The 24,644-nt window shown below is 42.7% G+C and overlaps 1 protein-coding gene across 2 annotated transcripts in view; it reads left to right on the forward strand.

Moving 5' to 3' along the window:
* Positions 1–4,371: 4,371 nt before the first annotated feature.
* The window catches only part of NTN4 (netrin 4), a 95,253-nt gene continuing 74,980 nt past the window's right edge, over positions 4,372–24,644 (forward strand). For both annotated transcript variants that reach the window (XM_048835528.2, XM_048835529.2), the window contains exons 1-2: positions 4,372–5,181; positions 10,507–11,036. In XM_048835528.2, the coding sequence (XP_048691485.1) occupies positions 5,058–5,181; positions 10,507–11,036 (654 nt within the window). In that variant the 5' untranslated portion in view covers positions 4,372–5,057. The remainder of the gene's footprint in view (positions 5,182–10,506; positions 11,037–24,644) is intronic.

Here is a 24,644-nt window from a genome sequence, read left to right on the forward strand (position 1 = left end):
TCCAGGAGCATCAGATGAGTATCTGACAAGGCCCTGCTCCCTCCTCATGTCCAGGCCACCTGGCCAGTGGCTTGGCATGAGCAACTCTAAGGCTGGTAACTATGATAACAACCTTGCAGAACCTGTGTGTGTGTGTTTGTATGAATGAATGTGTGAATAAATATGAGATTGAATGGAATGTTATAGCTATAACTAACTGCTTACTATGATTCTTTCTGCATTCACAATAAGTGTGGCATTTTGCCTTTTCCCCTTTAATAAGATCCTGCTGGTTTTTATTTTATTGGTATAACAACTCTTTTTGGTTTGGTTTTGGTTTATTTTACTTTTGCAGACCCTGCAGACCAACACAACTGAGAGACAGTGAGCTGGATTCTATTAAATTGAAAAATTGAAAACTGGGGCTAAGTCTTCCTATGAGCATGTACAGTGTCTAGCATATTTGAGGAATACTGCAATATAACAAAATAAAAATAGTAATCCTTCTTATGCATCATCAATAGAATTGTTTACTAAGTGCCATCTAGTTACATTTGTGCAAACCTATTAACAATAATTTAAATGAAACCTGACTGGCTGATGAAAATTCCAATCCTTAAATTATATCCAGGCATGGGTGCTGGGAGTGGCTGCTGCACCCTCCCCCCACCCCTCCTGCCCTAGCTTGAAGTGGTTTCCATTATATACGAGGTTTACAGTTTGGTTCAATGATTCTCAGCACCCCCACTATATAAATTGTTCCAGCACGTCTGTACCCTCATTCTCAGTCAAATATGTCACTCTGACTTTCCACATATTTTTCAGTTTATTTTTTTAATTTGGCAGGTTCTAGTGGTAGACTTTTTAAATCATTTCAGGGATAGTAATTTATTGAAGTTGATTCCTTAAGTATTTTAAAAATAGAGAGTGCTTGTGGTCCAAACCATCCACTTTAGTTCTTTGCTGCTTTTCACAAGTTTGGGGACTATTTAAACTTGATCTCTATGATCCACTTATGTTGAAGTGGGTGGAGTGTTGTAATATATGGAATCAGTCTGTCTTAAACAGGAGGCATTTATTAAACACAACAACTGCTTACAGACTCAACAAACAGACATCCACATAACTTGAAATCCAGTTTTGTCTCCTTTGTTTACCAGGGACCAGAACCCTGTCTGGAAATCTAAACAGTACTTAGAGACATCAAGTGATTAAATAATACACTTCAAGTAAATATATTATTACAGAGAGATTCCAGGAGAGGCTACTTGTGGGCTGGCCTTTTCCCCTTCTGGATGTCCTCTGCTGCTGCCTACCACTTTTGAAATTAATTGAGTCCAGACCCAACACTGACTACATATCCTTCTGATATTTCCTCTTTATATGACTTTTGCAGGACATTGATTTCAAAAGATGCCACTCCCTGTAGAGGACTGAGTGGCTCAGTCCTATACAGGGAAAGGTATCTTTTAAAATCAATGTGGATCAACTACACAGTTAAAGAAATGAGTATTGAAAATACAATCTGACTTGTTAAAAAAACCAACCAACCACTATTCTTGATTCTCTATCATTAAAAAGTCTTCCTCTTATTTATTTCAAGTCTGTGTCTGTCACTTCAACTGAAATAAGCAGTCACTCCTGTTACCAACATGGCCAGCAGGGTGCATATCACAGTTTGTCTAGCATATAAAACCACCAATAATGTCCATTACCATGTATGACTCAGTGACAGAATCATTAGATGTAGTCTTCTTAATGTCACAGAGAAGAAAAAACACAGGGAAAACACTTCTTATTTAGGATTCTGGCCTTCCTTATGCATTACAGGCCTGCCATCTATATTAATGGCAACACTCTCATTAACTCCAGTCACGCATGATCAGGCCCCAAATAGCAACTTTCCATAGCTAGTAGTTGCATTACTCATTAGCACCCCAAAAAGGGTGGAGGTTATACTTTTAAATATAGAGGTGATTTTTTTTTTTTTATTCCTGACATTTAGATCAATTTAAAAGGAGGATCAAATTAGCCAGTGACCAAATTAAGAGAGAAACTGTAATTGAAACACTGGAAATGTTTCTTGTTTCATTGGTTTCTGGTTACTCTGACAGATTATGCAGGAGAACCATGTAAATTTCAAAGGTTTTTCCTTCCTTCCTAGAACTAATATGCCATAATATAATTCATAGATTCTAAGACCAGAAGGAACCATTATGATCATGTAGTCTGACCTCCTGTATGTCACAGGTCATAGAGCCTCACCTGGTAATTCCTGAATCAAGTGTATAACTTCGGTTTAAACTACAGCATAATATGTAGAGAGCTCGCTGATCTTGATTTAAAGACTTAAAGTGATGGAAAATCCACCCTGTCCCTAGGAAAGTGGTGCCAATGGTTAATCACCCTCACTGTTAGACAAATTTAGATGCACATTTTTATTTTCAGTTTCCAACCATTTAATCTCGTTATGCCTTTTTCTGCTAAAGAGCCATCTACTATTAGTAATCTCTTCACCATGTAGCTACTTATAGCTCATTCAGGAACAAGCTATTTCTTAACCTTCTCTTGGATAAACTAAGTAGATTGAGGCTCTGAAATCTCTCACTATAAGGCATGTTTTCCAGACCTTGAATCACTCTTGTAGCTCTTTTCTGAACCCTTTCTAGTTTTTCAACATTAGTAGAATGGAATAGATCTTTGAAGACGAAATACACTAGTAGGATATTATTTGCCTGGACTTTTGGGGTGGTGTAGTGGAAGAGGACAGTTGTGGTGTGCTATGTGAAAGTCTATAGAGATACTTTCTGGACCCATCATTTATGGTGGAGGATGTGGGAATATTCTTGTAGCCCACCAGCCTTGGCTTTTCACAAAATATATATTTTTCTCAAATAATTACCTTTTTAAGTTTCAATTTCTGATGTTCATTCTCAGCACAGGAGGGCTGGAAGAACCAGCGTGGAAAGCTTCTGAACAATCACCTTTTTTAATTATCTGAATCTAACCTGGAAAGTGAGCATGTTGCAACCTTTATGAAATTTTTCAGCCTTTATTCTTTGCACTTTGAACTTGGATAAATTTATTTTAAAACAACTGCTGTCATATTTAGATCACCTTTCAGCATTCCCCTTCCCAGATAAAAACTGCTTTATAAATATCGCTCCATTGATCATAGGTTTTATAATCCTCATGTGTATGGGCTATCAAAATGCCCTCTGGGAGGAATCTAGTCCTGTTATCATCCATTCTGATTGTAGAACTTTACCATTTGCCCCTGAGTATTCAATTATCTCTATTTCGGTAACACAACTAGGCTGATAGTGTTTGAATATCTAATTTTCAGTGCAGATTTACATAACACAAGAGGAGGCTTCTCATTTCCATTGCTGATGTCATTTTCTTTAACCCTCAGCTAGACAAGTGCAGTATGCAAGTGTGTGTCTAGACAGGAACTCACTGTCCCATATGCACCCGGCTAATCTCTTGTGTGCTTACCACTTGACAGTGCTGCAGAGGGACTGTCACCTCTCTGAGAGGACTGGATCCAGACTTCTGTGTATCATCCAACTGATGGCTGTTGAGGAGACAGAAAGTCCTAATGATTTCTAGTTCACACTTAGCAGAAGGGGAGGTGAAATGCTGGGGTGGGATGAAGGGAATCACTTACAGGTATGTTATGATGAGCACTGTTTTATGTTGTCACTGTGGTGCAGGGATTATCACGAATGTGTGTGTGTTTAAAGCACAAGCAAGCAAATGGCTTTCAGGGCAGTGCAGTCTCCAATCCAGCCCTACTCCCTCCTTATGTCAAATAGGCCCCAGCGGTGTTCAGGTGGGTGCCTGGAAGTGAGTTGTCTCTGCTTCATGGGCCATTTGACACAAGGGATGTAGGACTAAAGGATGGCTAAGCTGTGGGGCTGGGGCTTTGGGGGGAGGGACAAGGGATAGGGACTGGGAAACAAGAGGGGGTGACTGGGAAGGGGGCTGGCTGATCTGGATAGGAGAGGGAAATTGCTGGGGCAAAATGGCTGGAGCTAGCGATGGCTGAAGGAAGGAAGGGGGTGGGAAGGATAACTGAGCTGGAGACAGATGGTTGGGAGAGCTATTGGCTGAGAGGGAGGAAGGATAATGGGTGGCAGAGGGGATGTCTGGAAGGGCGAAGGGCAGGAGGGCTAGCTGGGCTGGGCGGGGAGCAGGGGGCTAGCTGAACTGGAGGGGGAAGGGGAGAAGGGCTAGCTGGGGCAAGGGGAAGAACAGGACTAGCTGGGCTGGAGGGGGGAGAACAGGACTAGCTGGGCGGGGCGGAGCGGGACAGAGGGGAGGCTGGAGGCTGAGGCTGGCCGGGCGCCCCCTCTCCGCCCCCCAGGTTGCTGGCCTGTCCATCTGACTGGGGAGGCCCCTGGGCACGCTCGGGTCTGAGGCGGGCGAGCCCGGGGCTCCCCGGAACGCTCCCGCCAAGAGCTGGCAGTCGGAGCTAGCCGCTCGCCCCCGGCCTGAGGCAGGCTGCTCCTGGGGGCACAGGGAGGCGGGGTGCGCGGCGGGCGCCGCTGGAGGAGATGTGGCTGGGGGCGGTGTCAGCCCCCAGCCCCCTGGAGCGGCAGCCAGTCCCTTCGCGCTGGCTGGCTCCGTGCTCCCTGTGCAGTACGGCGAGGCTACAGCCTGCAGAGCCAGGGGCTGTCAACGGAGGGGAGAGCCAGCGAGGGAGGGGGCCCGGGAGCCACAGGCACAGAGATCGGGATCAATGCAATAAAATGCACCTCCTGCAAGTGCCCCTTGGGAGGAAGCAGCCGCAGGCGGCGGCGGCGGCGGCGGCAGCCGGGAAGTGAAAGGTCCGGAGAGTTCAGCTTGCCATGCCCTGCACGGGAGCAGCAGGAGCCCGGCGGGTCCCCGCGGGGAAGTGAAATGTTCTCAGCGAGGCACGCGGCTCCCCGGGGGCTGGAGGAGCCATCAGCTGTCCCACGATGTCACTCCCCGGGGGAGACTCGGGGGCTGGAGCCTCCCTCCTGCCCTTAGCACGCCAGTGAGTGGCGAATGAATGACCTGCCGGGAAGGATTTGCTCTGGAGACCCGTCTTCATGTGCAGAAGAGATTCCAGGCTCCTGGTCCTCCTCCTTGATTCATGCACTTTGACCAGGAGTTTGGCCATGGAGAGCTGGGTCTGGCTCATTGTACTTCTGGGCTGCTCTGCTGTAGCTGCAGGTGGGTCTTGATGTATTTTCATTCCTTCTAAACCTTCTCCCCATTGCTTAGCCTCTAGGAAGGAATAAAGCCCGAAGCTGCTGGGGAGCACAGTTTCAGACTATGAAATCGCTTCATATTCCCCATCTTCCTCCTTCTCCAGCAGTAAATATATGTAAACCGATGGTTAAGGGCAGTATTTACCCTTAACGATCAAAGTTTATCTTTGTAGCCCGATTATCATTTTCAGAGCGAACAAAGAAGAGTTTTACTTGCAATGTGTACACCACCGTGTATATCAACAGACACCCTTGGACTTTTCCCGAGCAGGTTTCGGATCCTAGTGATCCTTCGTAGCCTCTCAAGTAAAAGATGTAACATTCGCTTTTTAAAAATGTGACCGTCTCTTTAACAAGCTCATAAGAGAGTGTGAAAAGTCAAGTGGACTGGGAAAGCCAGGGAAGACATCAGGAAGGTGCAGTGAGTTCAAGAAGGAAAGATGACAATGTAACGTACTGGTTATGCCATTAAGCAGCCTTTTTAAACTCAGCCCTGCTTCTGCGTAGGGCTACAGGGAACAGGAGCTTCCTGAGCAGGAAAGAGAATAACCAGCTTGGATTATTTTAGCTACAGCTGGAATGACCTGTAAAGGGGAAAAGTGCTTCTTCCATGGTCAAGAACAGTCAGTGTTGCTGAGAAGTGTCCATTCACACCTCAGGTTCTTTTGTTTGGGTTTTTATTGATTCCTCAGAAAGGGGTCCTCAAACAGTAGAATGTCCTACGTTCAAGTCACCTTTCTCCCCCTTTTTCACCTTCCTTTCCCGCTAGTTCCTGGACATACTATTGGATGTATTTCCCAAGTCCGTTCTCGTTTTGCCAGAATTTATTTTCAGGAATGCAAATTAAATTCCACATGAGGCAGCTTGTCACACTGCTTTGCATCCAACACTGCAGATGCACACCAGCCGTCTTGTGTCCATCTCCTCAGTCTCAGCTGTAAGGGGAGTTTTCAAGGGCTAAATAGGTACAGACTGGCTAAGCAACGTCTTAAAGGGGACATAGTGACTGTCTGGAATAGTTTGGAGAGGGATATAACTAGGAGGTAATAAGAATGAAAGTGGAAAAAAAAGGAATATTTAAACAGAACACCAAGAGAAGCTTCCTGACACTGAAAGTATAGGAAGCTCCCCCATGTGAGACAGCCAAAATTAGACTGGGCAAAGCACCAAACAGTGCCCTGTAGCTGCCCTGGTAGGTGATGGAGTGGGTGTCCTGATAAGTGTTTTCCAGCTGTAATTTCTGTGTGCTATCCCTTTATCACATCTGACTCAGAGGGAAAAGTCAGACGCGTGCATTCTTTCTGAAGTAACTGCTATTTCAAGTTTATGCACAAGAAAAGCAATCTAAAGATCTCAAATAAGATAAACGTGCCTGGACTTTACTGACCCTTAGAGCTGACACCCCACAGTGCCTACGCTCATGTTGCTCACAGCACCTTTACCTGAAATAAAGATAAGATAGCTTTCATTCACTCCCTTGGGCTGGCTTATTTATTTTGAAGCTCCTTGGTATCAACATCGCACCACTGAGATTGTTCCTTACTGGTTGTTCTGAGTCTTACCAGCTAAGATCTACAAGATAATGTAGCTCTAACAATCTCGGTGTCAGTTACTATCCTTGTGGTGTGGAAACCATTACTTCAGTATTGGAAGGGAATGAGGAGAGCAGAATTCACAATGTAGTAAATAAAGTTTTTAGTCATGCTTGTAATGATCTTTGCAGTACTGATGGCAAAACTAGCACACAGATAAACCAAAGCTTTAAACCCCTTTCCCACCCCTGCCAAATGTATTTAGTATAATAACTACTTTGCACTTGTAAGGACCTCAAAACACTTCACAATTAGGCTTTAATATTGTGTTCAAATATTAATATTTAATATTAATATAAACTGTTTATATAATGTTTTCTTGGAGCGTTTTCAAGCTGAGGGCTGATTTTTCTTTTTGAACAAACCTTATTATTAGCTTGTTATAGAAAAATCATATAATCAATTGCAAGGGTGTAAGTGAAATGTTACAAGGCAAGTGTGTCAACTGAAAAAACGCTTAAACAGGAAGCATATGATAGGCCTGGATATTTTACAGGTGAGTCATGGTGTACCTTGTGTGCTCTTGTCCATTACTAAAGATTGCTGTTCAGTGGTATGTACAGTATATAGGGTATGAAATAGCATAGGGTTAAGCATAACCATTAAGGGGTATGGAGAGGCACCTCTTTCTGGTAATCGAAGAGCTGACGTGAGTTTGTGGCTGACAATGTGAAAATCTTTATGCTCCAGTCTGTCAATTTTGCTGCATTCTTGTGGTAAACAGCACTAAGCCAGAAAACTGTCACATCTCACAAATTGCAACACTCTGCATTGATCATTCTAATTTTTTTTCATTTGAAAAAAACCTATTATTCAAAGGCTTTGTTTTTTCCCCCAGTGTAAGAGGCAATGGCTTGTGAATTCCAACAGCCTGAACCTGTTCCCATTGACTCCAGTGGGAGCAGGATCCACTCCCAAATGAGGAATGAAAACTATGGGCCTGATTCAAAGCCCCTGGGAGCATAGAAGTTAGGCTTTGATACTAGCAGGTGCTAACCACTTCTGAGTTTCCTCAAATCCCATGGACTTTAATGGGAGTTGTGTGCTCAGCATGTCATGGACAAGCTCAGACCTCTGCAGGAGAGACAGGCCTACCAAAGGACTACAGAAAGTGTTGTATTTACATTAATCCGTTTGTCAATTTAAGTATAATGCATTTGCCTCTGAACAGTTACTGTAAGCTCCTTGGGGCAGAACTTCTAGGTGAAATCCTGGCTCCATTGAAATTCCCATTGACTTTAGAAGGACAACGATTTTAGTCCATGTTTTCCTCTATATACTATACAATACTGAGCACAAAGATAGTACTTGATCAATATGGATATTAATTAAAAATCATATTGAAGTCCTGACTAAGAACTGACATATTTATTTAGTCACAAAAGTGCTTTCTATTAGAGGTAGTAATTTGAAATGTAATGGTGGAGGGTACTACAGTAAATATTCACCTGTTTGTTTAACAGGTAACTTCACTACAATAATGTAGCTAAAGAATCCAAGAAAGCAGCCAACACATAAATTAAGTCATCCCATGGTAGACCTAACTGATAACGCAATGGTAAAATACTTCCCTACCTCTCAGGAGAGCTGTGTAGATTAGTTTATGTTGGGACAGTGCTTTGAAAAGGATCTCTATAAGGGATAAGTGTTGTTCTGTGAATTTTACAGTTGTGTTTATTCACTGTTATAGGTATAAGTGTATTTTGTAAATTTGAGATGAGACTGTCTTATTTTAGTTATTGCCTGCAGCTGTCCTTTTTAATGCACTTAATTTCTTATCCCTGTAGGGGATTCATTATTTCACAGAGTATTTTGATCATTAAAATCTTTCCAAGATATTTTTAGCCAATGCAGTCTGCCCATTTGTAAGTGCTTTATAAACAATGTTCCACAGCTTTTCTGAGTAATCTGTATAAAAAACCTGCATAGATCCTTGGTATTAGAAATGGGGGGGGGGGGGGGGGAGGAATCTATCAGATCGTTAAGTCTACTCGGCTGCTAATGCAGGATAGAACTCCAGTGCAACTACTATGTGCCAAAGCTGAATAACAATAATAGCCCCCAGATAAAGGGATGTATTGGCTATTAAACCAAAATGACACTTGAACTTAGCAAAAAGATCAAGAAGAAATCATAATCATTAGTGCATAAAGCTTATTGTGTATGTTTGGCCTAGTGATAAAGAACACATTATGCACCTCAGATGTTTTGGCATGCCCATTTTCAAGTCATCAGAGCTGTTTTGTTTATTTTTTTTAAGTTAAATGGCTATGGGTCATAAAATACAATCTAGTTCCTGACTGACTGCCAGCTTCATTAATAGGTGGAAAGTTTTTAATAAAAATTACTAAACCATGACTGTAACTTTGCTAAAGGTTTCATACTGAACCCCTGTGGTGATTTTATTTTCTGTGTAGACACTGTAATTGCATGAGTTTTAAATCAACAAGACTTCTAGACAAACCTGAACAAAAACCACATAGACTAAATTGCAGGGCAACTTGCCAGCACCATTTCAACAGTGGAATTTTTTCTTTACACACCATTAGTGACAAACTTCCAAAATATGAACCAGTGTACTGACTAAATCCTGACCTCTTCAGCACCTAGGGAGGGGATGCTTCAGTGTTCCTACTGTGCAAACAACCTCCAGGCTCAGTAGGAATACTGAAGCACCTTGCTTGAATATCCCTCCACAACTCATCTCCCTGTCTCCTACCGAAAACTCAGCTACCTCATCTGCCCAGTAAGCCCTAGCACCACCCAACCTCCACTAGGGTGACCAGATGTCCTGATTTTATAGGGACAGTCCGGATATTTGGGGCTTTGTCTTATATAGGTGCCTATTACTCCCAGCCCTTGTCCCGATTTTTCACATTTGCTGTCTGGTCACGCTAACCTACATGCTACTTAGTGCTTTCTTCATGGCTTCCTCCCTGTCCTGTGATGGGATGGGTCTCTTTCTGCAGTCTTGAAGAGAGGAGTTGTATGGCCATACACTGAGATACGAATATATCTTTGTGGGTATTCAGACAGGGTCACTGCCCCACTTTAAATCCTCAGGGTTTTCTGGGATAGCTCATGAAGCAGCTTGGTTTCCCCTAACACAGGGCAGCAAGAGAAGGGAATATTCCCTTTGCCCACTGAGGTGGCTGCGATACCAGGGAGTGCTCCATAATGCTTATTGTGGTAACTAAAAAGCTCTCAAGGTTCCCTAGAAACTACCCAATAGGACTTTTTCCTGCATGTGGTTTCCAGGGAACCCTTGAGCGTTCCTTATCTACCACACTAAGCCTTAGGGGGCATCTACTGCGCCTGGGCTTAACGTAGCATCCACTGCAAAGGGAGAGCGAGCTAGGCTGAGGCAAAGGGGCTCTAGTGGAATAGCCGGGGACATATTGGGACCAGGAGGAAGTATGGCTGGGGATGGCCTGTGCTCCAGGTTTTCTCTGGCTTGCAGGGGCCACTGAAACAGGTGTAATCCTGAGGGCACCCCTAGTCTACAGCAGCTCCCTTCAGCTCCTGACTCTGGGCTTCTCTCCTTGTTCTCTGTGTTGGCCAGTGCAGGATTTAGCTCCACTTGTGTTAGTGTTACACAGGGAGCTGTTTCACATGGTAAACTGAATGCAGTTGTCTGAGAGCAATGCCGTTAAAGATAAATTGCTTTAGATTAACACGTACTTTCCTCCACCTAGGACTGAGCAGTGTTGTCGGAGTTGGGTCCCATTGCGAAAAAACGTGCAACCCTCGAATGGGAAACCTAGCCCATGGACGAAGATTGTGGACAGATACCACATGTGGGCGCAACTCCACTGAGTTTTACTGTTCATACAGTGAGTATGCAGACCTGACATGCAAGCGGCCCAAGTGTGACAAATGTAATGCTGCTCACACCCATCTGGCTCACCCACCCTCTGCAATGGCCGACTCTTCCTTCCGTTTGCCTCGCACATGGTGGCAGTCAGCTGAGGATGTGCACAAGGAGAGGATCCAGCTGGATTTGGAAGCTGAGTTTTACTTTACTCACATGATCATGGTGTTTAAGTCAGCAAGGCCAGCAGCCATGGTTCTGGAGCGATCCCAGGATTTTGGGAAAACATGGAAGCCTTACAAGTATTTTGCCACTAACTGTTCAGCAACTTTTGGTCTAGAGGACGATGTGACAAAAAAAGGAGCAATTTGCACTTCAAGATATTCAAGCCCATTTCCTTGCACTGGGGGAGAGGTAAGTTCACTGGCATGTTAAAGGGATACTGTCAAGTAATGTTGGCCCTGAATTCAGGCTCCTTATAATCCTTATAACCTTTACTCCAGAATTTATATTTCTCATCTTAAAATGCCACTGTCAACTTGAAATCTAGTTAATTTCAAGAAATGAGTTAAAAGTAGTTGCAAGTATTACACCTGTCCCTGATCCCCTCTGCCAATCTCTGAGGTTTTACAATCACATTTTCCTACTTTTAAAAATGTTTCTCTCTCCACTGTTGCTTTGTGAAAGACTCACACAAGCAACAGGTGAATTGACTATACTGGAAAAATGTTGAAACTGGCAAACACACAACGATATTGTTAATTTCAGAAAGTAAACAAATGGAATGGAAGGAGAAAACAGAGAAAAATATTTTTTTCCATTCTCTTTCAGTTCTAGTAATTTTAAATGTTACTTGTAATAATAGGTCAAAATTTGACAGAAATGGGGTTATTTTTCAACTGATGGTGTCCATGTCCCTGTTAGATAACTACCACTGTCACCAACAAATTAAAGTAAAATAAACCAAAAAGAGCCACTGCTAACGTTGACCCTATAATTTTCCTGTAATTCTGTGGAAGAAGGACATACTAGTTAATTAAGAAACCCCACTCCCTCATATATGCTATGTGCATGGACGCTAATATGAAAAAAAGAGGTAAACAAAAGAAAAGTAGAAGGGAAAAATCACATTTGCTAAAAGAAAAAAGACAGTATTGAAAAGAGGTTATTTTTATATATTACAAATAACAGAAAATAAAGAACATATGCCCAATGCACTGTTTCGCTTTGTTGCTTACACTGATAATTCAACTAGTTTTCTGAGAGATTCCCTCTAATGAAACCCTAATACAGAAATTAAGATCTGTTGTGTTGCTATCTCTGGGTTTACACTTTCATTAGTGGTGAGATATCCTCGGTGGACTGTTGGTAAAATCTGCTCCCTCTAGTGGTCTTTCAAGAGTTATATGATCAGTTTACAGTGCTTTTCAGATGTGTTTTGTTTGTTAAATCAAACTTTTGATTTTCCTTTTGAATAAAATAGAGAATGGAGTGAGCTATTAACAAAAAGAAAGATCAGTTTTATTCTGTAAGACAGTGTTGATTATTTTCTTTGAAGTAAGGCTCCCCATGCCATCATGCGGGAGATCAGTATACTGTACATCTCCAAGTAAATAAGGCTTGTCTACACTACAAAAGCTTTGTTGGTAAAGCTATGTCAGTAGAGCTCTCTAGTGTAGACACAGCGTATACAATAGAAGGAGTTTCTCTGCTGGCATAATAACACCACTTCCCTGATGACACTAGTTATGCCAATAGAAGCATTCATGTCGGCATAGTTGCAGCTACACTGGGGTTTTTGCCAACATAGCTATGTGAGTTAGCGGTATGATCCCCCCGCCACTTCTAGCCAATTTACCTGTGCTGGCAAAGCTTTGTGGTGTAGACTGAGCCTCAGTAAATCATCTGTTGACATACAGAATCCTCACAGTTTCCCACCCTCATCCCAGCAGTTTCATGATTCAGTTCATAGACATTTAGGGCCAAATTTCTATTCTTGGATATGTTCATGGAATTCACACTGAATTCAGTGAGAATTTTGCTCTGAGATAGCCATATGTGGTTCTCACTGAATTCAGTGAAAATCACATATAGATATCCCAGTGTAAAATCTGACCTTTAAATGAAAGGATCAGATATGAATAAATTAAGTTGTGATTTAGTTTCCCTCAAATTTTGCATTCAAAGGGAGGATTCTTTGTACAGTTTTTTTACTTTTTGTTTGTTTTCTTCACAGAAGAATATGTTAGCTCCATAGCAGGGCTTTGATAGTATTTGAATTTAAAGGGCCAGAACCTCAGCTGGCATATATCAGTGTTCCTTATGCCTGTTTACCCCAACTGAGGATCCAAGCCACAGTCTGAAAGCAATTGCCTTGCTAAACGGTCATAAGGATTGTCACTGTTAAAAATTAACAATACATGTGAAGAGTCAAACAATATCAGCCAACACTGGAGTTATTCAGAGTCAGCTTTCTCCAGGATTGGGCCCCGGTTTGGTTAAGAAAGGAATAAGAAGTACCTGTCCAAAGGAATACATAAGTCTATTCACTAAAATGCATCTTCCTATGTAAAAAGTCAAGGGAGGGCAGCAGCTGTTCTGGTCTGGAGAGAAACTTTTAAGTGCATTCTTTTCATTGAAGGAATGAAAGCCTCTAGGCTCACTGAAGAGGCCCGTGTCCTTAGCAGTTACTTTATTAATCCAATTAAGGGTTAAAATAAGGGGACCACAAGGGAAAACTGCTTCCTGCTTCCCCTCCTTTGGTAAAACCAGAGAGAGAGCTTCCTCTCATGCTGGGGTTGGGACTCACTAAACAAGGGAATCTGCAGTAGAAGTAGCAGGAGGTGCCAGGCTGAGGAGTTTCTGAGGCTCTCAGCATCTCCACCAGTTGTGTGCCATCTCCATATGGTTATGTAATGCCACATTACCACGTAATGTTGAGCCCTATGACGATAGCCACACCAGGATTGGTGACCACTCCCTCTCTAGTTTGACCACAGAAGAGTGTGATTTATGTTTTCTCATTCACACGATTCCTTGTGAGCCTTTCTACAAATGATGCTCAGAGAGAAGAAATTCAGCACTGACTTCAGTGGGTTTGCAAAGAGTGTAAACCAGGGCAGGATTTGGCTCATCCGAGGTTGATTCTGTAGCCACTATGTGTGTATAGAGTTCCCACTGAAGTCATCCCAGTAAAGTGTGTCCACATAGAGGTGTGCAAATACAGGCCGAGTCAGTTTACATGCATGTCAGTGGAATTTCTGCATGTGCAGCAGCTAGGGGATTGATAGCCCCCTGTGTGGACACAAAATTTGTTTCTGTGTCCGATCTGCGATCCGCAAACATGGTCCATGGATATCTGCAGGTTTGCTGGGCTCTGAATATAAAATTTGGATCCACATCCATCCTCAAATATGGTCCACGGACATCTAAAGATATAAAGTGGATACCCGCAAATTTGCAGGGCTCTAAGGATTGAGAACCCTACATGTAGAAATCAGCAAATACCTTAGGTAAGGGAAGGAATTCAGTATTATTCCATGTATTTCAGGTAGCATGCTACAAAGCAATCCATTCACAGAATGGCCTTATTGTTGCAGTGTCGAATATGTTGGCTTCATTTTATTGTAGTTTGTGATAATTGCAAAGAAAGGAGACCTCCAATTCCAAATTGTCTTATTATTTCATATTTTAAAACAAATGTTGAGTCGAGGGGACTGGAGCCCTAAATCATTTGGGAGTTTATGCATGTGGCACACTTCAGTTCCCTGCATTTAAACACCACTTGTATTTACGTGCAAAGTAATAACAGCAACTCTCTGGCAACCAGATGGCAAGCATGCATGCTTAGCATATATCACATTTAATTTATTACAGCGTGCTACATTCCAGCAATTACTTCTAACTGCCAATAGCAATGTGTATCTCACCTAAAGCAATACCAGAGTTTTGTGTGCTGTTTTGAATTATGCACTGCTGACTCCCACTAATCGTAGCACCTAATTTCAGACATATGGAAACAGTTTCAGTTGAAACGGTAGTTTCAAATATGCAGCCATCTTAAAATATCTAGCTTGAAAGGGTATTATTTAATTGCAGCTAAGTTGGGCCAGTATTCTTTAAAACATCAGTGTAAACTCTGAACTGCTAACAGGTCTCTTTAATATAAGGCAACTACTGTATAGCATGACAGCCAACTGCGCACAAGCCCCTTGGAGCACCACTTGAAAAAGTTTCAGTATCATATATAAAAGTCAAGGTACAAAAACACAGGCTGTGTGCCTGTGTAAAAGCAGTGTGGTCTAAAGGTAAAAAGAAAGGGAATGGAAGTCAAAGTACCTGGGTTCTGTTTGTGACTTTATCACTGACAGATGTGACCTTGGACAAGTTACTTGGGGCCAAATGGTTAAAAGTGGCCTTTGATTCTGGGTGTGGCCACTCATATCCTGAGGCCTGATGTAGAGCAGAGATTGGAACCTGGGTCTTCCAGATGAGTGTGTAACAACTAGGCCATAGGCATTCGGATGTTTTCACTGGCTCAACGCCTAAAGTGGAACAACTTCCGCAGGACAGCTTGGGTGCTCCTCCTCAGGCTAAACAAGTGGTTAGGGCACTTCTGTAGGAGGTGCAAGACCAGTGTTCAAGTCACTGCCCCACTTCAGGCAGAGTAAGGATTAGAATGTGGGATCTCCCACATCTGAGATCGGGGCTCTAACCTGTGGGATATTGAATAAGAGGGGGGTGTACCATCATCTCATTTTCAATGAGAAAGGCTTAGGCGTCTAACTCCAGGAGAGGGTTCTTGGCTGTGAATCTCAAGTGGAGTCCCCAGGTAGGTAACTCCCGACCTAACTCCCTTTGACAGGTGAAACTTAAGCCTCCCTCCCCCCCCCCCCCCACTTCTTGGCATTTCCTACTGGGTAGCTTAGATGGCTTCCTGCTCAATGTGCTGGCTTTTGTGACTCCCGTTCTTAGGTGCTAACTCTCCAGTTCCCATCATTGTAGAAGGAGCCTACACACCTAATTTAGAGCTGAAGATTTCAATGGGCATCAGGGTGCCTAAAATTGGTCATGCCAATACCAAGCCTAAGTTCTCTTTGTGGATCTAGCCTTGAGTACCTAGAAGAAACAGGGATTTGTGATACTGTGTAAGAAGAGCTTGCCTGAAGGTGGTAAAATCAACAAGCTTTTCAACCCTAGATTCAGAAAATAGAACCAGGTAAGCAGTACGGGGGAGGGGTCAGTGAGAGGCTAGATAGAGAGGAAAATCAGGATCAGGCCTGGCTCAAATGGATTAGCAGATGGGCCCTGCCCTGAGGAGCTTACAATTTAACTGAAGATTCTGTGCACTTCCATGCTACGTAAATAAAGGATTTGTTTTTACTCTATACTTTTTATACAGGTGAAAGCCTATTCCAAGTCAATGTCCTGAGTATATGCCAGCGGTGGCTTTAGCAACTCAAACCTTTGCACACTCATTGAACGTTTCTTTTTAAGGAGACTCAAGCAATTAATTGGGGCCAAAATACAGATTTTTTTAAAAGACAGGGCTCTATGAATAAAAACTGGGCTAGTAACAGGCCTATCCTGATTCTTATGTCAGAAAACCTCCCTTATTTGCATCTTTACCTTGATGCTGATTCTCAAAAGAGATTTATGACACCACAAGAGGCAAAATGCCAAGTCCATGGGTTCATTTTTAAGGCACAAAGCTCAACATTTATGGAGAAATAAGAGATATTGAATTGGCCCTGGGAGCTGCTTTTCATCTTTTTTCTTTAATAGAGCAGCTTTGTGTTTCCCTTTCTGGCACTGGGACTGGGAGCTGAGCACAGGGATGTTGAAAAAGTAACAGGACTTTACTAAGAAAAGAAGGCTGGGTAATGGATGAAGCTTCATTCTTGTTCCAACCCTGCTCCAAATCTCTTTTCTGGGTAAGTCTTGGGATCCTCAGATGTCTACTTGTCTTCCAGAGAGGAACACAAACACTTCCAGCCCTGTATTGTAATACACCCCAGGTCCGGCGCTAGGTTTTTTGCTGTCCCAAGCGCCAAAAAAAAAAAAAAAAGGCCCAGAGTGCTGCCCCTTGAAAAGTGCCACCCCAAGCACGTGCTTGGTTTGCTGGTGCCTAGAGCTGGTGCCTAGACCCCAACTACTGCAGCCTGTCAGCCTTGCCACCAGTCCCTAATCTCCCTGATTTTGCTGCTTGCTCATTTCATTTCTACAATTGCATCCTCCACTGAGCTCATTCTAAGCCTTGTAATTTTTCTCTTCCTCTGTGTCTCTCCTCCTCTTGCTTACTTTCTATTCTGGCAATTACAAAATCACTGGATCTAATTCTCCACTACTTTGCATCTTGTCAATTTAATTACATCCACTCTGGAGAGACAAGGGTGGGACACTAGGGAACAAGCTGGAGAATAAGAGATGAGACTGGAGAAGGAGAGGGCAAAGTGGAGGTAAAATAAAGCTGATGAACGTTTTTTCATTGAGAAGCGGAGGTAAACGGCTTTCCATCAAAAACTGTCATAGAATTTTCATTTTTGATAATTTTTTTGTTTGTTTTTCATGAAAAACTGAAATTTTTGGTAAAATCTTTTGGAGTTTTTTTTAAACCAAATATTTTAAACAAAAGATGGAAAATTATAATAAAAATGTTTTTTGGAAACCAAATATTTATCAGGTTTAGATTTATTTATTTTTTATTAAGAAACCAAAACACTTCTGCAGGAAATTTCAGAGGAAATGGGGAAACAAATTTTTTAATTTCCCGTGAAAAGAACTGGTATATTTTTATCCAGCTGTAATGTAAAATGTTACTGCTGTTTTGAGTGGAGAATTTTAGTTTGGGAATGTTTTATATTCACTGCCATTTACACCTGTGCACAATGTATATGAAACACCACCAAATCAGAATGCTCTGCTCACACTGGTGGGAGCATTTCACGCCCATTTTGCACAGGTGCAAATGACTCCCAAAGGTGCAAGGCAGCAGAAAGTCAGATCCCTACCCTTGGAGATTCTCCATAGATTCTCCCTCTTCCCCTCCAGCCTCAGCTCTTCCTCTCCAGTTTGCTCCCTGCTCTGTCCAGGTACCAGTCTCCTATTCCTTTTCTCCCCAGAGTGGGTGTAACTGACAAAACAAGGTGCAAGCAATGAAGAATCAGGTCCAGTGCAACTCAAAGAAGTGCGTGCATTGGCTCTTGAAGTTCCGTGAGCACAGCCACTGCTTCACTCCTCAAGAAAGTACAGCATGTGGCCAGTGTAGAAAGTGATGGGGCACAGGCTCTGTCTCCTCCCCATCTCAGTTTGGGTAGCTGACACTGGTCTTGTGCAGTCCTTACACTCATATAACCAAAAAAAGACTTTATTTGTGCTCTGTCCCTATTTGGAGTAATAAATTGGGAAGCCTCTTGCTCACAAACTCCTTTGCAAAGGAGCTGGGCACAGTCTGACCTTGTGTGATTTATTGTAAACTATGTAGTTTACTCCTATTTGCACATGTAGACTGTGATAAACTGAAGTGTTCTGCAATACAGTTACTGTAAAGCAAGGCTACTTTCTAGAAGGCCTGGAAATACAAGCTCACACCTGAAAAACCCTGAGCTGAGGGAGAGCAAGGGGGAGAAGATCTCGACCCTAATTCTAATTCCACCCAGTGCAGAGATGATGATCTGCAGACCTTCTATGACAGGAGCCCTGGAAAGGCATCACAGGGTGAGTTCTTGGGTCAGAAAGCATAGTCTAGGCATTTTGACAGAAGTAGTCTGGAGCGGAGGGACTGCAAAGGGAACACTGTTGGTGAAAATAGAAGCACACAATATTATTATTATTTATTTCTATACCACTATAGATGTGCATGGTGACAAATCAAAGAGGAAGTCCTCAAATATAGTGCCCATCTATAAAAAGGGAAATAAGGAAAACCCTGGGAATTACAGACCAGTCAGCTTAACTTCTGTACCCAGAAAGATAATGGAGCAAATAATTAAGCAATCAATTTGCAAACACCTAGAAGATAATAAGGTGATAAATAACAGTTGGCATGGATTTGTCAAGAACAAATCGTGTCAAACCAGCCTGATAGCTTTTGTTGACAGGGTAACAAGCCTTGTAGATAGGGGGGAAGTGGTAGATATGGTATATCTTGACTTTAGTAAGGCTTTTGATACTGTCTCGCATGACCTTATCATAAACAAACTAGGGAAATGCGACCTAGATGGAGCCTACTATAAGGTGGGTGCATAACTGGTTGGAAAATCGTTCCCAGAGAGTAGTTACCAGTGGTTCACAGTCATGCTGGAAGGGCATAACGAGTGGGGTCCTGCAGGGATCGGTTCTGGGTCAGGTTCTGTTCAATATCTTCATCAATGATTTAGATAATGGCATCGAGAGTACACTTATAAAGTTTGCGGACGATACCAGGCTGGGAGGGGTTGCAAGTGCTTTGGAGGATGGCATTAAATTTCAAAATGATCTGGACAAACTGGATATCACAGAGTAAGAGAGGGAGCTGTGCAGCCTTAAAACCCATGGTCAGGAGGGAGAGAGATGTGGATCTCCACCCAAGAGTGGTGATAGCTGAGAGCCAGAAGCCTAAATTTGGTGCCCTTGAACCACAAAGGCAAATACAGGTGCAGCTGCCTGGAAACTCTGACAGTCCTCTCTCTCTCACTTCTCTGCTTGCTTTACCCTGGGGTAACTTCATTGGCTCCTGATATGCACCACTGTAAGAGGGAGGAGAATCAGGACCTTGAAGTACAGTCTACTAAGGGCAGGTCTTTCACTACCTGCCGATCCAGCAGGTAGTATCGATCTATCGGGGATCGATTTATCGAGTCTTGTCTAGACGCAATAAATCAATCCCTGAATGCATTCCCCGTTGACTCCGGAACTCCAGCTCGCAAGAGGCGGAAGCGGAGTTGATGGGGGTTGACTTGCCACCATCCTCATGGCCAGGTAAATCGACCTAAGATACACCGACTTCAGCTATGCTATTTGTGTAGCTGAAGTTGCGTATCTTATGTCGACGCCCCCCCCCCCCCCGTGTGTGTGTATAGACCAGGACTGAGAGAAGAACATTTGGAGCTTAATACAATGTAGATTATGTTAATGTGGTAATGATGAAACAGATTTCCATAACAATGGACAGCAGCCTGAATAATGTTAACATCTTTCTGTCAATTAATTAATGTATGTCTAGCGATCACAGTTTATACAACAGAATACTCCAAAATATACACAAAGGATGCACTGATGCATTATAAATAGGACTGCACAATTAAAAGTTAACCATTCTTAAAATATTAAATTTAGGAACATTAATGTTTGAATAAATGTTGACTGAATCTTCATAGAAATATATTGCATCTCAAGGGGTGGAATCAAACTGACAGTAAATTCAGTTTCTCGTAGAGAGTCATTATTAGGCACTTCATTGTTGTCATGATGCAGCTTGCATTTTGCGGTTTAATTGCTTGCTTGCAACATATTTTCATGGGCTTTGCATAATGTCCGATCGCTCTATTTTGCTTCAGCTTGAAAAACTATCTGCTGATTCTGAAGAGTTGTTTATACTTAATCACAGCCCCCAAAGAACATGTGAGTACAAAGGAATAGAAATCCCATGTGGACTGATCCATTATTCTTCAATATAACTTACCATACAGCCGCCTTTTATTGAGTGTTGACATGAAAAAGCTGTCCCCTTTCTCCTGGTTACTGACTAACCTTTTCATGCAAGAAACATATATTAGTTAGTTTAAAGGGACCTGTTGGTTAGGCATGAAATTAAGCAAGTATTGCATTTTCTTCATTTTGGTTCCATCCTGCAGTAAATGAGACCTTTTTCTTGTTTATGAAATATAGGCCTTTCAGTAGAAATATTCAAAATCTCTAAGAATAAAGTCTCACAAAAATGATAGTAAATGGAGTTTTTTGAACCAAGTTGGCATAATTGCACTGATTTGGAACTCACTGATTTCACAAGCTGAGGAGGGTGGTGTGGGGGAGAAAAGCAGTAGCACTCAACTGTGAAAGCATGATAATTATGGAGACTGTCACTGATTAGCTCTTCATGTTAAATATGATTGCTGAAATAAATAAGACTTTTTATTGATCTGTAAAATTATAATGAATCATAATCTAATGAGGGCAGAGGGCATATTCTGATCTCACTTATATCACTCTAGATCATCTTAACGCCAGTGAAGTCAATAGGGTGAGTGTGGAATCATTGCAATGTAAGGTCCTGATTCAGCAATGCACATGAACACATGCTTAAATTTAAGTGCACATTTAAGTACTTTGCTGAATAGGGGTGGACTTAAGCATGCACTTAAGTCCTTTGCGAAATTGGATTCTAAGTGAGAACAAAATCTGGCCTTCAATTTGGTAGCGTGTGTTTCTATTTTCCCACTTCAGTCTGGTCTCAAATAAAGAGGAAGTATTTCACGGGCAAGATAAAACAGTGTATGCTCTAGTGAGCCAAGGAAAGTGTTTTAACTCCTTCTTAAGGAGAAAAGAATGGAAATACGAAGAGGTAAGTGGTGGCCAGCTCCTGCACAGAGTCCACAGATCCTCTCTCTTCTTGTGTACCCTGTGCAGGAACTTGTTTCAGTTGCAGCCCTTGTACTCTTCTGGAAGTTTTGCATGAATAGAAACTGAAGGCCAGATTCTCCTCCTCTGTAAGGGGAATTTTTGGGACACTACAACCATTGTTCCATCAGACCTGTGCTACCAGGGAGCAAGAAGAGAGGAGGAGCCCTGCACAACTGGTTTGGGCTTCCATCAGATCCCAGAGATCTGCCAGTTTGATGGATCAAACCTCTGGCCAATTCCATGGTGGGTGCAGAGGACAATCTCTGTCCCCAGCCTGGAACAATTTGGTTAAACTCTGTGTGTGGAGGGAAATCTCTGCAGAGTTGCTGACCTCCAATCCAATGGTCTTTTTTCATGGGAGTGGGAAATGTGGCCTTGGTAAAGTGTTCAAGTTTGACCATACGTTATACTTGTAATAAGATTAGTATAAGGAGCCAGGTTCTGATCTAAATCATGCTAGTGTGTTGCAAATCCAGAATAACTTTACCGCCTTAAGTCAAGCTACTGCTCGGTTACATTGATGGAGATTGGAACTGGATGCTGCAGTCAGAGATAGTCAAATACAAATTAAAATGTATTTCCCCAAAGACTCAGCCATAAAATCTTTCAGTTGCATGTTCAGATTGAAAAACCATCTCTAGTGCACATGAAAGTCTTTTTCTCCCCCTCCCATCCACTCCTCTCGCGCCCCCCATACAGGGTCATATTAATACTTCTTAATTATGGTTCTCATCTTAAACTTATCCTAGTCCAGAGCTCAGCATTAAGATAAAAGGCCTCAATGTAGCTGAGTTCCCACTACAGTATTTTAATAAGTTAATAACTTGTATATAATTGTTCATGAATTCATGGGGGTGCTAATAAATCACTTTGAGAATATTACTCATTGTCACTGTTTGCTGTTAGAGAGACTCTTCGGCAACAAATATTGACGCACTAGCATCTTTTGAAGCATCACATATGCACATTTTACTGGTGTGTGTTTGTGTCTTTGAATGGTTGATTAATATTATATATCTGCTGTGACAGATTAGCCTTCAGATGATTTCCCTTGTAGCATTATTGCATCCAGCCAGTCTTCATTCCTCATGGATTTATATACCAGCTCCTACAGATTGTTCCTGGAACTAACTCTGATTAGAGCAGAGAACAAAAATAAATGGTGTCCATTTACCCAAGGGCTTGACGCTGCAAGGCACTGGTCACTTTTAACTCCCATTGGCACCAGTGGGAGTCCAGAATGCTCAATGGGATCATGTTTGGATTACGTAAACATCCCACTCTTACCTCAAAAATATTTGCCCATCTCTTAACCCAAACTCGTACCTTCTTTTAGGCTTTGGAAAGTTTGCCTAAGAACCCATCATATCCCTTCTTAATTAAATCCAAATCTCATGTGCTTTGGGACACACAGGCCCCTAGGGCATGGCGAATTTGGATTCAGTAACTTGCCGGACTAAAATGAGCTGTGCAGAGGAGAGGTGGATGTGGCCTTGAAACAGGTGTGGCCTTCAAACCATGAGAGGTTTGCTCATCACTACTAACATTTCTGTTGGCCCCATTTGCTTGAGTTTCCCTTGGCAGCTGGACAAACCCAGAAGACCACAGCGAATGTTAACATGTATGAAAGGAAACGTGTTTTCAAATGTCCCCAGTGTATGCTGGTATTTCACAGAAGAATTTAAACTCGCTCTTCCTGATCTTCCATCTTTGGAACAAAGGCACTTCATGCACTACACAGAGGTGACATTACAGGACTGGACACAGCACCCACTTGAGTCAATGACAGAATTCCCCATGGTGCTGGAGCAGGTCTATTTACAGGGTAGTCCTGACTAGGTAAAAAGTAGCTGGGGGCTAGGCACAGCACAACAGTGTTACATTATACCAGAGAGACCAATAGAGGGTGCAGGTACTTAATTCATTTAGAAAAGACAGGGACGGACATAATGATTTTCTAGGAAAGCGATGAGGGGGAGGAAGACATTGAGCCTGTTTAATGGTGTATTTGTTTTCTCTGTGTGAAGTGCCTTGGATGCTATTGACAGACAAGTACTTCGGGCCAGGTGGCGACAGGGCCTATACTGCCCTCAGTGACCTTGGAGCCCATGCTCCTTTGTTATACCTCCAGGGGTGCCCAGGGGAAGAGGCTGGACTATGCCTCACTTTTGGAGAGCAAGCTGCACCATCTAAAGAACAGTGCATCCTGCCCAGTGCACCTTTGCAAGGGGCTCCTCAGATAGGGATTGGGCCTCGGGGAGTCACAGTCACCTTCTAAGCTCTGCCCGGGGCAGTATGACTGCACTGCTCCCTACCTAGGCCACTGGCTAAATGCACCTGATCTTCCCCAGGAGCGACCCTCTGCAACTCCTGTTGTACTGGCCTGCAGCATGGTCTTTTTGTCCTATTCTATCCCTGGGTTTTCTGGCATGCACCCAGGTTTATGGCTCTTGGAGTTTGGCCCTTCACTTTACCAGCTGTTGAAATGCAGCCACCTCTGGGATGGAACATGGTAAATGTGTGACTGTGTTCAGCCACACTTACCCAGCGTAGAACAGGAAGCGAAGAACATTATATCCAGCTGAAACAAGCCCTGATCCCGGGACTACCACTGACAAGTGGCTTGGAATTTTCTACAAGAAGTCAGGCCCTTGGTTTTACATCTCATCTCATAGCTAGCATCTCTTGCAATGTTGTGCGCCAATGGTCCAGTATTACCACACAGGGAAGACTGATTTGCCTATTCAGATTTTGACAGCACACTAATTTAACTTGGAGGGCTCCCACTTTGTAAGATCTAGTGAGATGATAACCCAGATTTTACTGCTGCTTCCCAACAAGACCACCAGTGGGCTGAAGTAGGACCATATCCTGCCACCAAACTATGTGCAAAACTCCCAGTGTTCCACATCCCATGTCACCACCTATGTCAGCAGGTTGGAAGATGGTGGCATCCCACTTCTTTAATACATTTTCATTTTTATCCTTTCATTTGCATTTAACATTTTTTCCTTTCCTATATTAGATGTCACACACCATCAACTGGATGATTCTCAGACTTGCTTTAATCCTGCAAATTATAGTCACAAAACTTCCAATTATATGCATTGACATTCTATATGATATTTCCCAGACCTGAAGAAGAGCTCTGGGTAAGCTCGAAAGCTTGTCTCTCTCACCAATAAAAGATATTCCCTCACCCACCTTGTCTCGCTAATATCCTGGAACCAACATGGCTACACCAACACTGCATATTATACGGACTAGCATATTAAAAATATTTTGGGAAAATATATTACTCTTGGGTTGCAAAGGAATTCCCTTGATCCCCTGGTCCCCTTGCAGGTGTTCTCACTGAACCTCTCTAACTGAACACCCTATCTCGCAGGCTTGTGAAGTTGTGTGTCATGCTTGGAGGTTATT

Source organism: Caretta caretta, chromosome 1 (assembly GCF_965140235.1).
Source record: "Caretta caretta isolate rCarCar2 chromosome 1, rCarCar1.hap1, whole genome shotgun sequence".
NCBI classification, from domain to species: Eukaryota; Metazoa; Chordata; order Testudines; family Cheloniidae; genus Caretta; species Caretta caretta.